General features: G+C 47.8%; 2 protein-coding genes and 1 long non-coding RNA gene across 3 annotated transcripts; 1 reads left to right on the top strand and 2 right to left on the bottom strand.

Annotated features, from left to right (window-relative positions):
• The first annotated feature begins 195 nt into the window (after positions 1-195).
• On the top strand, positions 196-3,141 carry tbc1d7 (TBC1 domain family, member 7). The gene is made up of 8 exons (XM_084693178.1): positions 196-312; positions 445-572; positions 663-743; positions 986-1,176; positions 1,751-1,888; positions 2,049-2,194; positions 2,372-2,501; positions 2,585-3,141. Exons 2-8 carry the CDS (start codon positions 458-460, stop codon positions 2,669-2,671), a joined length of 888 nt encoding a protein of 295 aa, XP_084549304.1. The 5' UTR covers positions 196-312; positions 445-457; the 3' UTR covers positions 2,672-3,141.
• Positions 2,969-4,759, bottom strand: LOC146221071 (uncharacterized). Its single transcript, XR_014750811.1, has 2 exons — positions 3,369-4,759; positions 2,969-3,259 (listed from the first exon to the last, which is right to left on the bottom strand). It is a non-coding gene; the product is annotated as an uncharacterized LOC146221071 (long non-coding RNA).
• Positions 4,760-4,906: 147 nt separating this feature from the next.
• phactr1 (phosphatase and actin regulator 1) lies at positions 4,907-15,515 on the bottom strand. Its single transcript, XM_084693174.1, has 13 exons — positions 15,204-15,515; positions 13,508-13,672; positions 12,729-12,809; positions 12,334-12,456; positions 12,036-12,239; positions 11,564-11,825; positions 8,834-9,036; positions 8,129-8,285; positions 6,843-6,898; positions 6,527-6,588; positions 5,635-5,775; positions 5,110-5,186; positions 4,907-5,018 (listed from the first exon to the last, which is right to left on the bottom strand). The coding sequence occupies exons 1-13, from the start codon at positions 15,469-15,471 to the stop codon at positions 5,003-5,005; spliced, it is 1,815 nt and encodes a 604-aa protein (XP_084549300.1). The 5' UTR covers positions 15,472-15,515; the 3' UTR covers positions 4,907-5,002.
• Between the last annotated feature and the right edge of the window lie 360 nt (positions 15,516-15,875).

Below are 15,875 nucleotides of genomic sequence, written 5' to 3'. Positions count from 1 at the left end.
TCACACCAGCATTATTTACTGACAGCTAATCAGCATACAAATACATGAAAATTAAATTGAAAATCACATATGGCCTAATAGTTTTTTTATTTTCATATCGACTGAAATAATGCACGCAAAATGGCACGCAAAAAAGCCCCGCTAGATGGCAGAAGGTATTCAACATTTGCTCATCTGCAGCCATGTCCTTTCCAACGAAGAAGTGAAGGCGGAAGTGTAGTTCATGTCTCTATGGCACTGATCAAAACTATTCAACCGACTGAAACCTGTAAAGATCGTGGGTGTCGTGAGGTCTACTGTTGCAACCAAAAGGTAACGATTAACGGTAAACAAGGTGCTATGTCCAAGATGTCAACCGTCCGTTTACTAATGCCAGCTACCAAAAGCTGATCTCGCTTATGAACCTGCTACAGTGCAAGATAGCGAATGTGTCCTCCCTTTTAGGTTAGGTGACAGTATGGCTGAGCCGGACCCCCAGAGGAACTTCCGCTCTGCCTATTACGAGAAAGTGGGCTTCCGAGGAGTGGAGGAAAAGAAGTCATTGGAGATACTGTTGAAAGATAACCCATTGGGTAGGTACCGTAACTCATAGCATCGTGTCTCACTTCTGACGTTCCCCTTTCCTTATGTAATCACTGTTGACATGTACGTTTGTTCTTCAGACGTGGAGAAGCTGAGTACATTCAGTCAGAGGTTCCCTCTACCCTCCATGTACAGAATACATGTGTGGAAGGTACTTTTAGGTAAGACTTTCATAGCTGCCAAGCACCTGACAGACAGTCGCAATGAAATGCTAGTTGCTAACACAGTAAACGGGGCACATTTAACCTACTAATTAGAAACCTTACCTTTCAAGCTTCACCTGGAAAAAAGGAGAGAAAACAAAACGTATAGCCTACATACAAAACCACCTCTCTTCCTCGTGTCTTACACTGACAAAGTCACCGTGTGTGTGTGTGTGTGCGCCCGTGTGTTTACGCTCTAGGCATCCTACCGCCACACAGTGATTCTCACACGCTGGTGGCAGGGTACCGCCGCGAGCAGTACCTTGATATTTTGGAGGCGCTGGAGGTGATGAGGTTCGTCCACTCGGCCACCCCTCTGACGCACGTTTACCTGCGCATGTTCCAGCTGGAGAGCCGGACGCTGCCCCGGCGCTGCGACACCACGGACCCGGTGAGAAGAGGGATGGGGGGGGGGATGGGGTTGGGGTCGGATGAGGAGCTGAGCTTGAACGGTCTACCTTGAACTGCCTCTATTCGATCCAACAAAAAAAACACACCAAAATGCTCATGTCTCAATCCCATGATGAAAATGGTTATCTTTATTATTTATAAAAAAGCTGATGTATCTATCCTATCAAAAAAGCATGAAAATAGAGATTGTTCAAAGTAGACAGGAAGTAGAGCACAGAGAGATGGGAATAGATGTCACGCTGCTCGTCAGTTTGCTTGTCCCAGTCTTTCCCCGCGCTTCTACTCGAACTCACAAGCAACGACCACTAACCAGCTACGCCCATGAAAAGCTAGCTTTTAGCTTTTCACGGGAGTAGCTTGTTAGTGGTCGTTACTTGTGAGTTTAACAAGCAACGCTGGTGTGGGGGGGGGGACTGTAATTATGCTTGAGGCGTGAGTTTAGCCAATTCACATTGGCTAACACATGCAGGGAAAGGAAATGTGAGATGCCGGGATCCGTGTGGGGAGATGTGGTCCCGTTTTTTTTGAGTTGGAGCCACGTGCGTGCGTTCCAGGACCAGGAGGATGAGGACTTCCTGGCTGTCGGCAGAGCCATGGAGGAGATCGTCGACGACCCCGTGGACTGCTATTGGCTGATCAAGTGCTTTGTCAATCAGTTCAACAACAAGTTCGGAGACTCCATCCCCCACTTGGTGAGTAACGGGAGCGTGCGGGAGGGGAAGAAAAAAATGCACAAAAAATTGTCAAAATGCAATGCTCGATATCTTCGTAGGATCTCCTTCTTTCTGACTGACCTTTCCTCGATATACCACGTCTCACCCCCTCCCCGTCCTCCCTGTCTGAATGGTTCAGCCCAAGAGCCTGGAGCACTACCTCAGCCAGGAGGAGTCCAGGCTGCTGAACCATCTGAAGAACATGGGAGCCCTGGAGCAGCTTCCGTACAACCTGTGGTTCCGTCGCTGCTTCGCTGGCTGTCTGCCCGAATCCAGCCTGCAAAGGTCAGAGAACAGCCTACTGAAGCAGGCTGGGCAACACACTCACACACACACACACACACACACACACACACAGACAGACAAAAAGATTGTCTCTCAATCCTGCTTGGCAGATATTGTGATGTCTGTACGGCCTGGCGTGGATGGGGGACGGTGTAAACCGTCTGCTTGTGTTGTCAGGGTGTGGGACAAGGTGATCAGTGGCTCCTGCAAGATCCTGGTGTTTGTCGCCGTGGAGATTCTGCTCAGCTACAAGATCATGCTGATGGGCATGAATCGACCGGAGGGCGTGGTCAGCTTCCTGAGCAAAGTGAGTGACGGCGTTGTCGGTGAAGTGGGGGGGTTAAACCCGCCAGCCAGACGCACACCAACCGTTTGGGTTTCCCCTTCCAGATACCCCAGGAGAACACCGACGCCATGGTGACCAAGGCCATCGACCTGTGGCACAAGTACTGCGGCACACCCATGCACTCTGTGTAGCGCCGTGACGCCCCCAGGGCGACGCGAACCCCCCCCCCTTCCCCGGAGATCTCGCTCCAGGACGTGCGCGGGCACCTCCTTGCCTTGGTGACGTGACGTCTTGACGCGACTCAAAATGGCCGCTCACAGCGCCGCTCTCATTCGACGCCTGTTCTGTGTTTCAGGCTGGAATGTTCCGTATTTTTGGTTTGTGTGGGATGTTTATGGAACTCACTGCTCCAGTGACTGATGGATTACATGGATTGTACAGTATATTTGTAATGGTAATACTTCTTTGTTGTTCTTTGTTCTTCTTCAGTGTCTAAAAGGAGACACTCCTAAAGGACCGTGAGCTGAGAAATATCTGTTTTCCGCTTCACCATTCAATTGAAGATATCTCTGAACATTGTGGCCCGCCATACATTTGTTTATTTAATAATAAAATGTTAAATTAATAATGGGAAAAAAAAGAAATGGTACGTTTTCTGTGTTGTAGTCTTGAAGTGTCATTCTCGTACTGCTGCCGAAACTCTTAGATTTCTATTTCAAAAAACAGTTGAGGAGGTTTCGAAGGTTTTTGCTCTTTTGAAGTTTCCTTTATGTAAGAAACTGCATACATAATAGAAGATTCACAAGAAGTTAATCACATGCAGTTTCCCTTCTTTCTTACAAAATGAAGATGAACAAAAAAAGAAATCCCTCTTTTACACGTACATACCTTTTTATAATTGGATGTTTCTTTTCTGCGTAAACACTGGAGAGTTACCGAACAGGTAGACAATCACATCACTGGTTCCTGTACACACGAACGACCTTCACACAGAAACAGGTCAAAGGGTTCTCTGAATACAGGTCCAAGACCATCGATGCACTGACTGTGTTGGGGTTGTAAACAATGAACGTGTTTGGGTTTCTCATTTCTCGCAAACCTTAAATTGTACATACCGTCTGTCACACATCGCATCAGACAGGCAACGTCTGCTCTTAACAAACCAATCAAATGATCCTGTTTGCTTGGGGCACGGAGCCAAATTAAACACGCCAAGTTGAATCGTAATTCCCAGTGGTTGTCTCGAGTATGTTGTATTAATGGTGAGAGTTTCAAACAGTCCATTCACCGCATCTGGTCTGTGTCAAGTCCTGTAATTAAATAAAGTTCTGCACAACTATCAACAGAAAACATATATAATATGGCCTGCTGTATCAAAATGCCATTGAAGCAATAGAAATTTGGCAACATCTTCCCTGTAAACAACACTGTAGGCACAGTGACACAGTGGGTGGCAGAATTCTACAATTATTATATCTCTGGGATGCATTAAAGATCAACAACTCCACGCTGTTTCAAATAACTTTGGTTTAGGGCGGAGAGCTGTCTGAAATGTTTGAAGTGTTGGAAAACTTGAATGCAGCCCAGGATATAAGGGTTGGCTGAAGTTGCTGTTATTGCTAGGTAGATTCACATTTATAATGTGATAAGTCACCATTGATAACATTACATAGAACTGTATTTAACCAGTTTTTTTGGGGGGGAAAAGGCCTATTCACAAATTCAATTACATTTCATATGGATATAATAGATGTTCTGTATCTAATTTGGATACAGAGGCGTCACGGAATGAAACTGGACAGCGTAAAACAAAGTATGTGGGTGTTGAAGACCTTGGTTGGCTTAGTGTAGGACCAGTTTCCCTCAGCTCTCTCTAGAGAGAGAGAGAGAGAGGAGAAGAAAAAAAACTGTCGCACAGAAAACAGGTACAGTACAGCCACCTCGGGATAAACAACACCCAAAACATTTCCCCTCACGAGTCCCATTGGCACACACGCCATACAGTGGCAGGGCTTTCTAGACCCTTCTCAAAGCACTGCCGCTAACCGAAGTGCAACAAAGTAAACATTGGCCGCCTCTTTTTTTTTCCTTATCAAAATAAAACGATACCAAAAGGCTGTTTTGAAGAACAAGTCGTCCGTAAAATCCCACCACACGGGTGAAAAGCCAGGTTGGAGTCTGAGGCCGTCAGCGTCTCCTGCCGTGCGGTCAAGCTTTACTCCAGGACCACAGACTGCGACACGAGCACTTAGTGACCCGTTTGACCACGACCAGCTGGGTGGGGGGGGGGGGGGGGCCTGCCCTGCCGAAAGCAACAGCCACCCGAGGACAATGCTGGTTGTGGGGGGGAGTAGTGTCTGTGACTTCGGCCCTCCAGGGGGAGATCCAGACCTGGTGTGGTTGGGTTCTGGTCCGGGGGGTGGGGGGGTGGGGTGGGGTGGGGTGGGGTGGGTTGGATAAAGTCCAGCCACAGGTCCGTGTCCCAGGGGTGTCGAACATGGTCGAGAGCTCGCTGAAGAACCCTATGGTCGGTGAAACCTGTGGAGCACATATACACAGGCACAAAGTTACAGTTTCCCTCTAGGGCTGAGGTCTGTGTGTGTGCGTATGAATCATCCATACGAGATACCTGGTTAGATGGCGACTCGACTCATGCACCTCCATCTCTGTGCTTTTGAATTCGTTGAGTTCCTTCCGTATGGCAGCCTGCATGGGACAAACAGAACCCGCTGTCAGCAAGAGGACTGGGAGAAACCGAACGCTCTCTCCGACAAACGAAGCTGTTCAAAAACATCCCTGCAGCCGACTCATTAGCTCCTCATCATTGTCTGGGCGGGGGAAACATCCCAAACGCAATCAGTGATCACCCAATAGAAGACTTCTAGAGCAGAGGTCTTCAACCCTGGTCCTCAGGGACCCCCTGTCCTGCACGTTTTAGATGTTTCCCTGCTCCAACACACCTGATTCAAATGAATGGGTCGTTATCTAGTAATGCAGAAGCCTGTTAACGACCATTCATTTGAATCAGGTGTGTTGGAGCAGGGAAACATCTAAAACATGTAGGGCAGGGGGTCCCTGAGGACCAGGGTTGAAGACCTCTGTTCTAGAGCTTTCCCCACGCCCCCTGAGCGCCAAGGCTCAACATCCCAAAGACCTTGTCGGCTGGCGTCAGCCGCGTCCACGGTTTGTCCGCCCTCCGGTCGTAGTCCTGGGTGTCGGCCACCTCCACATAGTCGCTGAAGCGAATCAGGATCTTAGCCTCCCTCAGCTCCTCCACTGTGGGCCTCTGGCTCAGCTGGGGGGGAGGGAAAGGGGGACAGGGGGTGGAGGATATCGGGGAGGGGCGAGAGAAGAGAGTCAACACTAGCCCACAGCCTGGTCCCAGCAGAGCAGAGGGACGGCGCGGGTCGACGACAGACCAGAGCGGGAAATCGAACCCCGTCGCTACGGAGACCTGTATACGTTTGTGGGTTGAGGGGTCGGGGGGTGGGGTCATCATACGGCGGACAATAGGATATGTCATCGCATGACCTGTTATGACATCAGGTTAGAACATCTCCGTTGCGTGGGGAGGGGAGTGAGGGGAGAGAACGACAAGGCGATAAGCCGTGTGCTCTGCGGGGGCTGGCGTAAGTGTGTGTATTGATCCAAGCGTCCCAAGGTGGGGGATATAGATTACAGCGGCAGCTGTTCTCCGGTGCGACACCGTAAAGATGGCGCCTCTCAAGCGCCCATCAACTGGACCGTTAAAGGCACTTAAACACGCACGCGCAGCGAAATGCGAACCGTTGATGCTGCGCAACGGTGGTGGAGGATGCCGCAACCTGATACCATAACAGCTCATGTGCTTACATATCCTATTTGTCTGCCATTTCATGACCCCCCCGACCTCCCCCAACCGACTAACGGATACAGGTCTCCGTATTGACGGGGTTCGATCACCCGCTCTGGTCTGTCGTCGACCCGCGATCCCCGCAGGTTGGCTCACACTCTGACGTGTCTCTCGGTCATGAGGGGCGTTTCCCTTTCGGCTTCATGTCTCTCACCTTTTTACTCAAGTGTCTCTTGATCTCTCTCTTCTCCTCCAGCTCCTCCAGTTCAGTGCACGCTGTGGACGCAAAGAGAGGGGCTGTTTCACACGTCCGTTGTTTCGGAGCGCGCCGAAGGTTGCCTTGTTGCGCTTTGCGTGTGTGTTCTCGGGGCAGGGTGTGCGTTTGTGTTTGTGCGTGTGTTTGTCTGTGCGCATCTGTGTGCCTGTGTTTCACGTTTGTGTGTGTGTTTGTCTGTATTTCTCTGCATGTCTACGCGTATGTGTGTGTCTGTGTTGATGTGCGTGTGTGTCTGCCAGCGTCAGGAGCTTACGTTTGAGTATGTTCCTCTGCGCCAGCTCGTCTGCTGTTGGCCGCTGACTCAGTCTCCTGGGAGAACACACCAGAAGTCAGCGACCGGATCCGCCGGCAAAACACCCCAAGCAACAAAACACCCCGAGCCACAAAACACACCGAGCCACAAAACAACCCAGAGCTACGCGCGTCAGACAGAATCCTGTCTGACGGGGACGTGTTGGATCAGATATCTGCAGGGTCCGGACAGATCCAGCCCCTGCACGCGCGTTTCTCTTTCTTTTCTTTTTTGTGTGGACTGACGTCAGAGCAGTTTCTGCCGGCCGGCGGGTCCGTGAGTGTTTGAGATTTACTCTCGTCACCATAAATGACACGGTGATTCATGGAAGTGTGTGGGGTCCGGGAGACGTTTGGAGCACGGAGAGGAAGGGGTGAGGCGATGGAGGGAGAAGAAAAGGAGGGTGCACGGAAAGAAGAGCGCGTGTGGAGGAGCTGGAGGCAGTGTGTGTGTGTGTCCATTCCCGGATTGACTTTGCTGATGTTGTTAGAAGATGAAAATGTGACACGCTCGCTTTACTAGTCCCATCCCCCGCCCCCCCCCACCCTCACCTGCTTGTTCTCCCGCTCTTTTTTCCATCTCTCTCTCTTTCTTTCTCCATCCCCCCCCCTCTCTCTCTCTTTCTCCATCCCCCCTCTCTCTTTCTCTATCCCCCCCTCTCTCTCTCCATCACTCCTCTCTCTCTCTTTCTCCATCCCCCCCTCTCTCTTTCTCTCACCATCCCCCCTCTCTCTTTCTCTATCCCCCCCTCTCTCTCTCCATCACTCCTCTCTCTCTCTTTCTCCGACCCCCCCTCTCTCTTTCTCTCTCCATCCGCCCTCTCTCTTTCTCTACCCCCCCTCTCTCTCTCCATCAGTCCTCTCTCTCTCTTTCTCTCTCTCTCCACCCCCCCCCCCTCTCTCCCTCTCTGAGGTGGCTCAGCCTTGCTTGCTACCTCTCCAATGAGATCCCATTCCTCATCTCCCTGCCGTCAGTAGCCAGGTCACGTCCGCCGCGGGGGGGGGGGGGGGGGGGGGGGAGGAGGGGGCGCGTACGTTACAGGCGACAGAAGAGAGCGTGCGTGTCGTCGGACGAGCGGGCGTGAGCCTTGCGCGTGCGATTACCCTCGCACGGCAAGGTGCTGTCGTTCGCTGGCAGGGTCGTATTTGGACTTGGCTTTGGGGATGGCGTGTGTGGGGGAGTGTGTGTGTGTGTGCGTGTGTGCGTGGGAGTGTGCGTGTGTGTGTGTGGGAGCGTGCGTGTCTCACCGTGTCAGCTTGGTGCCGATCTGCTGCCGTGATTCGAGTCTCTCCTGGTCAGACAGCATGGGCAAGATGTTTTTGTCCTCCAGCTCTCTCAGAGACGGACGGTTACTCAGTTTAATGGCCAGCGAGTCCTTCCTCAACACTTTCATCGCCAGACTGCCTAGACAAAACACACAGGGTACAGACACACGGGACAGTCAAAAGCAACGTTTCAGCCGGGGGGTTAATTTGCGGCCGACGCGAATCATTCCGTGAGCAGTTCCCTAAGTGGGTTTGTTAAATACTTCATGCACGTTATGGGCCTGCAATGAATAATTCACCTCTCGTTACGAAGCAGGGAGAATGGAGCTGGGTGATTGGGGTTGGTGTGGATCAACTTGTGTGTGTGTTAAATGACATAGGTAGATGCTATTCAATAACCAAATTCTTGGTGCCTCATGTTGTCGGTAGGGAATAATTAAGTAGGTTCAGCGAATGGAACACAATGCCCTGACTGAAGAACCCCATAGCAGAGCTATAAAACTACGGATCCCCTGTGTATACACAATTCTCTTAAAATCCCACAAGTGAAATTCTAAGCCCACAGTTTGACTCGACACCAACTGTGACTACTGTAGGAACAGGAAATGGGTCTCTCTACACAGGGACAATGAACCCCGGGTGCAACCCGGGTGCACCCCGAGACACGACAGAGAAAAGACAACCTACTTGTAAACAGTGAATCATCATCGTCCTCATCCTCGTCTTCCTCCTCCTCTTCGTCCTCCTCTTCCTCCTCCTCCTCCTCTTCGTCGTCCTCCTCCTCATCCTTATACATGCCGGGCAGGTCTTCGTAGTCCGCCTCGCCGGGTCGGTTTTCTTTGTTGTCGTCGCAGTCGACCATCACCGTGGGAACGGCATGCATCATGGTGCTGGAGTCGGTCAGACAGGTCAGAGGTCACGCATGGGATGACAAGCTCAGCGTGCCGTGAAGGCAGAGTATGTTCTCTACAAGGGAGGGGCTCGTTCCCAGTGCCTAACTAGGGAATCTACCCAATGTACACAATATACACATATACTCGGTGGACACACACTACTTGTCGTAGTGCACACACACACACACACACACACACACACGGTCCACTAAACCTGAGAAAAACAGGTTCATTCAGCGTGTCAGGGGTAGTCACGGTAACCCCGGTGACCAGTTCAAACCCTTCTGACTCAGCCAGTGATGGCAGGGAGTGACGCAGGAACATGGTAGGGAGGATGTGAAGCCCACGGATAGGTCCTCTTACAGGAGCCAGAGCACACTGGCTGAGACGCAGTTACACAGTCATCTGGCATGTCCGACGGTGACGTGATAGCCGGTTCACCAATCGAAACGCAGGAGAGGGGTCAATACAAAAATGCTGCCAAAACGTTTTTGACATGTAATTCAATTCTTTTTTTCAAGCAGGAAGTTGGGGGGCTGAATGAAATGTGTTCAGTAAACGACTCGACGACAAGGACAGACCACAGATCTGCCTTCCTTCTCTCTGTCCTCTGAGCCCAAAGTGGAAAAGAAGAGAAAAATTGCACAGCCATTGGTCGGCGAGCGAGGGGAGGGCCGGGCACAGGGTTTTTTTTTCACACGTGACGTGACTCGGGGGGGGCGGGGGGGGGGGGGGGGGGGTGCAATGAATGTGTGTGAGGTTGTGTTCGTGTTTTTTTTCTTTTCTTTACAGGGCTATTGAAACGTGTTGATGGCAAGATCCGGGCCATTTGAAAGAAGTGGAGGTGATACCGAGGCGATACTGACGAAGGAAGATACGACAGCCCTGTATCTCGCACTATTGTCACCATGGCATCTGTTTATCTCCAGGTAACAATAAGCTTAAGGGGAGACTGTTTGATACGACATCACTGTATGTCTGGGGGGTTCAGATACTGGTTTAGATGCTGTGTTCCGGGTTACTAACTACAGATAACCATGCCAAAGACCAAACACACACACAACCATCCAGCCTTAGGCTACACTGTCATCCTAATTTTACTTTGCTGATGAGGTCTTCACCCACTGAGGACTGAACAATTCTCTCCAACTACCCATATTCCACTGCAACGCTATGCTGGCACTGGGATCCAGACAATGGCAACAGGATGACTATGAGGATCACTGGATCTACTATTGATAATACTATATATACAGATCTACTATACATAATACTATATATACAGATGTACTATACATAATACTATATATACAGATCTACTATACCTAATACTATATATACAGATCTACTATACATAATACTATATATACAGATCTACTATACCTAATACTATATATACAGATCTACTATACCTAATACTATATATACAGATCTACTATACATAATACAATATATACATATTATAGTATTATGTATAGTAGATCCGACTATACATAATACTATAATAGTCGTGTATAATACATTTAAACAAACTATACATAATACTATTACTACTCTTTTGTATTTACTTTTGTTTCACATGTGTAATTAACTTATATTTTAATAAAGATAATTTATGGTAACACTTCGACTTATTTCATTTGTTTATCTTGGAAAATGTTGTTTAGTTTGATCAATGTATAATATAGATCTGTATATATAGCATTATGTATAGTAGATCTGTATATATAGCATTATGTATAGTAAATCTGTATATATAGCATTATGTATAGTAAATCTGTATATATAGCATTATGTATAGTAGATCTGTATATATAGCATTATGTATAGTAGATCTGTATATATAGCATTATGTATAGTAAATCTGTATATATAGCATTATGTATAGTAAATCTGTATATATAGCATTATGTATAGTAGATCTGTATATATAGCATTATGTATAGTAGATCTGTATATATAGCATTATGTATAGTAGATCTGTATATATAGCATTATGTATAGTAGATCTGTATATATAGCATTATGTATAGTTGATCTGTATGTATAGCATTATGTATAGTAGATCTGTATATATAGCATTATGTATAGTAAATCTGTATATATAGCATTATGTATAGTAGATCTGTATATATAGCATTATGTATAGTAAATCTGTATATATAGCATTATGTATAGTAGATCTGTATGTATAGCATTATGTATAGTAGATCTGCATATATAGCATTATGTATAGTAAATCTGTATATATAGCATTATGTATAGTAGATCTGTATGTATAGCATTATGTATAGTAGATCTGTATATATAGCATTATGTATAGTAGATCTGTATGTATAGCAATATGTATAGTAGATCTGTATGTATAGCATTATGTATAGTAGATCTGTATGTATAGCAATATGTATAGTAGATCTGTATGTATAGCATTATGTATAGTAGATCTGTATGTATAGCAATATGTATAGTAGATCTGTATGTATAGCATTATGATAATACGCTAGTATTCCCCATGTTAGCTCACCTCTCAAACCTCTGCATGGTGAGGGCCAGGGTCTTGTTGAGCTCCTCGATGATCCGACTGGGGGTGTGCAGGGGGACGGGGAGCGTCCCGCACTGCAGGGAGTGGCCCCCCAGGGAGCCGTGGGCGGGATGGGGCCCCTTGTGGAAGGGGGCGAGGGGCGAGGGCTCGGCGCCCCCCGCAGGCACGCAGATCAGGAGCTTCTTGGGAGGCAGGGGGGGGGAGAGCTTGACAGCCATGCAGGGAAGCTTGACCGGACCTCCGTCTTCAGAGAAATGAGAGAGAAAACATGTTCCGGTTAGCTGGCCAGGGGCACACACATACACACACACGCGGGGCATGCACACACAGACTCTTTTCATCATCTCCTGCTCATGATCCCCTGCCAATGCGCACACACACACACACACACACACACACACACACACGCACACTCATATATAAGCACACACACACCCACAGTGCAGGATCAGACCTGAGATGAGGTTGGGAAGCCTGTTGAAAGGTTTCGGCGGCAACGCCGGCGGTTGCTTGTGTAGCGTGGGTGGTTTGGGATAGGACGACTCGGTGCCGTTGCCTGGATACGCCCCCAACTTCTTAGCAGGGGGTGTCTGGTTGGTCTTCAGGGTCAGGTCCGAGGGACGCGCCCCCTCGCCGCACATCTGGAACTCTACGGGGCCTGGAGGAAGGAATCGACCAATCGGAGATCGTCTTAGGGTGAGGACGAACCAATCGGGGAGTAGCCTTTTCGGTGGAAGGGGGTGGAGTCATACCTAAGGAGGAAGTAGCTCCATCCATGAGCTCTGCTCCGTCACAGTCGGACGGGTAGGAGCCCGTTACAGGAGAGCGGCCGTTCTCTAACTTCACCTCCTCTCGCATGGCCTGCCCTGCCCCATCTGACACACCAGAGAGAGACAGAGAGAGAGAGAAGGAGAGAGAGACATACAGAGACAGAAAGAGAAACATAGAAAGAGACAGAAAGAGAGACAGATAAACATAGAGATGAAAAGAGAGAGAAACCAAGAGATAAAGAGAGAGACAGAAAGAGACAGAGAGATAAAGAGAGAGAGAGACAGAAAGATAAAGATGACGGAAAAAGAGGAGTCTTGAACCTCTAGAACGTTCCGTAGCCCTCCCTTCGTTCCAGCCACAGTAGGTGACCTCTCACCTTTGTCGTAGACCTCCTTCAGCACTCCCCTCTTGATCAGCTCCTCCCTGCTCTGGCGAGTGGACATCTTCCTCTCCAAAACTGAACATGAACAAACAAGGACATGAACCGGATATGAGGATTAAATACATTTAGATTACAATAGGCCACTTTCATCAAGGCTATGTCTACAGTCAACAGCTGTATCAAGGACACTATAACCATATTAATTATGGCCGGTGAGTTAAATGGTTTAACTTTATATCTTTTGGGTGATAGGATTGATTTGTCATACGTGGTCCAAATGTTTGCTGATTAAACTGGCCAAATTTGATGGGTCATGCATACAATGCTCATGAAACAATCTGAATCATAACAGATTTATGGCTCGGGTCCAGGGAGACCATATGGTTGGAGGACCAGTATGGTGATAACATGCACGGGGTGAGAAACTGTGTGTGTGTGTGTGTGTGACATTGATGTAGAGGAGGTGCAAAAAAAACGCACTGGCAGCTGGGGAACCAGCTTGAAATTCAAAATACAGGATCACTGGAGGGTTGATGTGTGTGTGTGTGTGTGTGCATGTGCATGTGTGCGTGCGCAGACCTATGCGTGTGTCTTTTTGACTGTGTGCCGGAAAAGGAAATCATTATAAAGGCTTAATAACTCCCCACAAAACAATTTCCGGTTCGATTTGGAAAGGAAGCCACAGGTGTACATCCCTAATTGAATTTACAGGGGAGGAACGTTCATTTAGACAGAGCCGTGCAGATGTTCCAGAGAATGTTCTCAAATCTTACCGGCAGAGGTCTGCTTGAACTTCTCGCTCTTCTTCTTCCTCCACTTCCAGGGCTTGAAGATACGCCCCAGAGTGGCGAACTTGCTCCGCCGGCGAATTGGAGGGGTGTGTGTGCCGGGCACCAGCGAATCAGAGCGCATCGCTGCCAGACGTTCCACCTCCTCAGCTTATAGAGAGACGGGTAAAAAAAAAGAAAACAGCTTAAAAAAAATAACCACTGAAGAATGTTACACAACGGTGTATCGGTCTTTTACCGGCAGGAAACGTCACACAAGGGTGGCCTCCATTAGAAGGGTTTCGGGCTACACAATGTGGCGAATGCCAGTGGATGACCCTTCGTCATTCACATCCAAAACAGTCTTTCCCAGTCATGGCTGAGATTACATCTGTTCTAAACGGCATGCCAGGGTATCTAGTCACCACGTCAACGGCACTGGGTCCTATGCCATCCTAGCGTTAGAATTCCATTTTAAACTCCACTTTTCCCATTACGCGAGCTTTCCTACTTGGAAGGCCTTGGAAAATGGCATGATGCCCATGTCAACGGCAGTGGGGAAAAAAAACTCACACTCAAACACTCAAACACACACACACACACACACACTCAAACACTTCAGCCGTAGTCTTTTCATGGCACTGAGACATACAGTCATGAGCTGTTGTTCCCGCTTAGGATTACCTAGTATCACGTTTTAGTAATATGCTTTATGATGTATGGACATGTAATTAAACTGCTGTAACGAGTTGCATTATACTGTAATAACCAGTATAACATTGCAGTAGCCAATATTACATCAGAAAGACATTCTAGTAACCAGAGAGTACAGAATGCATGAAACCACACACCATCAAACTAGCTAAACACAGAATACTTCCAAACGAATAAATGTAAATGCACTTGGCAAGATACCTGTCTTAAAATGTAGTTAATCGAGGTGTATTTATAGAGTGTCATGATGAATAGAGAATTTTAACAAATCGTGAGTATGAGTATCGTGATAAAAATTTGAAAGAATCATACACCTTATTAGTATGGTGTACTGAGAGGGTGTGCCTTAAAGCTACTTTGATTCTCACCGAGGGTTGTGGCGCTTTATGTACGAATCACCAGATAACGCCGAGGGGTTATATTCTTTTACGGAATAATGGCTTTATGTTTATTATTGTGGCATTTCAAGTCCACTAATATTAAGATCGTTTTAAAAGTAACATATCCAGCTTTAAAGTAACGGTTTTGGACTTCGCATATACGATTAGGCAGCCGAACTGATGCAAGAAAGGGATATAGGTGTGCTTAACTCCGTCAAGACGGCGGGGCTCCATAGAATGGATATAGGACTTAAAGATTCACCAGCAAAAAGTTGAAAAACGTGTGTGCGAAAAGCCAATGTCCAGCGGTCACATTCTAATGTTCCTCATCCATAACGGAGCACAGTGGTCTATCATAACAACGCACGGACTATCTAACCTATAACCCCCAAACAGTTGTAGGGTAATGCTTTAATCAAAGGGCCATCACAAAACCTGCATCCAGTTCGTATTTATTATTCGTAAATCTGTCAGGCCGTTGCACATATCCCGCCCATGTGAATACATACGGTAGTCAGGAGCAAGGGAGCGGTCGACACAGATGGATGACATAAAACGCGATCAAAATATTCTCCACAGCTCCTAGTAGGCAACGAGTACCTACTTACCTTCTTGAGGATCGATTCTTCGGCAGTTGCTACAAATATGCTTAATCTCTTTGCCAATCTGGCAATTGATTATGAACGGAATGTTGTTGTTGTTTGCCGCGGGTTGTTGGTGCTGCCGCTCTTGGCTTCTGCCGCGGGACTTCATCCGTACCAAGCAGAATGCTCTCCTCTTTCTCGGCTTCTCCTCGAACATGACTGGAGAGGGTGTTTCTTTCCTAGATTCAGAGTCGTACCACGAGCTGAAATCAGCGTTTCCACGACCCGCCATGGTTCCAGGTAATAGCGAGGTAGTACTGCGGAAATGTGTTTATCCCTTTCCGATGGAAGGGGTTTGGAACTGTCCGCAACACTAGTAGTGGCGACCCCCTAGACCTATAAAACTGGCCAATCCGGGACAAGCAAATCGCGCACTTTGCGCATGGATATAACGACCATCCAGAAGTAGGCTATCAGCCGCATCTTGTACAGTTCTTCATTATTTAGAGCATGTTAGGCGATATGAATTAAACTCACATGAGCAAAATCGCGTGCTTTTGGAAAGGGTAAACAACACGTTGATAATGAATGCAAGGGAGAAGGTGAGACCGTCTATTCACAAGCACTTGTAGATCTACACAAGGCACACATTACCTACCTTCTCCAAACACGTATGCATTTGGGCACATGTATAAC

The sequence above is a fragment of the Hypomesus nipponensis genome, chromosome 26 (assembly GCF_054491055.1).
Source record: "Hypomesus nipponensis isolate SF chromosome 26, ASM5449105v1, whole genome shotgun sequence".
Classification (NCBI taxonomy): Eukaryota; Metazoa; Chordata; class Actinopteri; order Osmeriformes; family Osmeridae; genus Hypomesus; species Hypomesus nipponensis.
This window is presented reverse-complemented; position numbering and strand designations above follow the sequence as displayed.

Excerpts from the sequence above, each read along its gene's own strand:
- tbc1d7 (XM_084693178.1), top strand. The coding sequence starts at position 458 with ATGGCTGAGCCGGACCCCCAGAGGAACTTCCGCTCTGCCTATTACGAG. Across the intron at positions 2,195-2,371 it reads CCCGAATCCAGCCTGCAAAG|GGTGTGGGACAAGGTGATCA; the intron begins GTCAGAGAACAG and ends TTGTGTTGTCAG. Across the intron at positions 2,502-2,584 it reads TGGTCAGCTTCCTGAGCAAA|ATACCCCAGGAGAACACCGA; the intron begins GTGAGTGACGGC and ends TTCCCCTTCCAG.
- phactr1 (XM_084693174.1), bottom strand. The coding sequence starts at position 15,471 with ATGGCGGGTCGTGGAAACGCTGATTTCAGCTCGTGGTACGACTCTGAA. Across the intron at positions 13,673-15,203 it reads AAGAATCGATCCTCAAGAAG|CTGAGGAGGTGGAACGTCTG; the intron begins GTAAGTAGGTAC and ends TCTCTCTATAAG. Across the intron at positions 11,826-12,035 it reads GCTTCCCAACCTCATCTCAG|ACGGAGGTCCGGTCAAGCTT; the intron begins GTCTGATCCTGC and ends ATTTCTCTGAAG.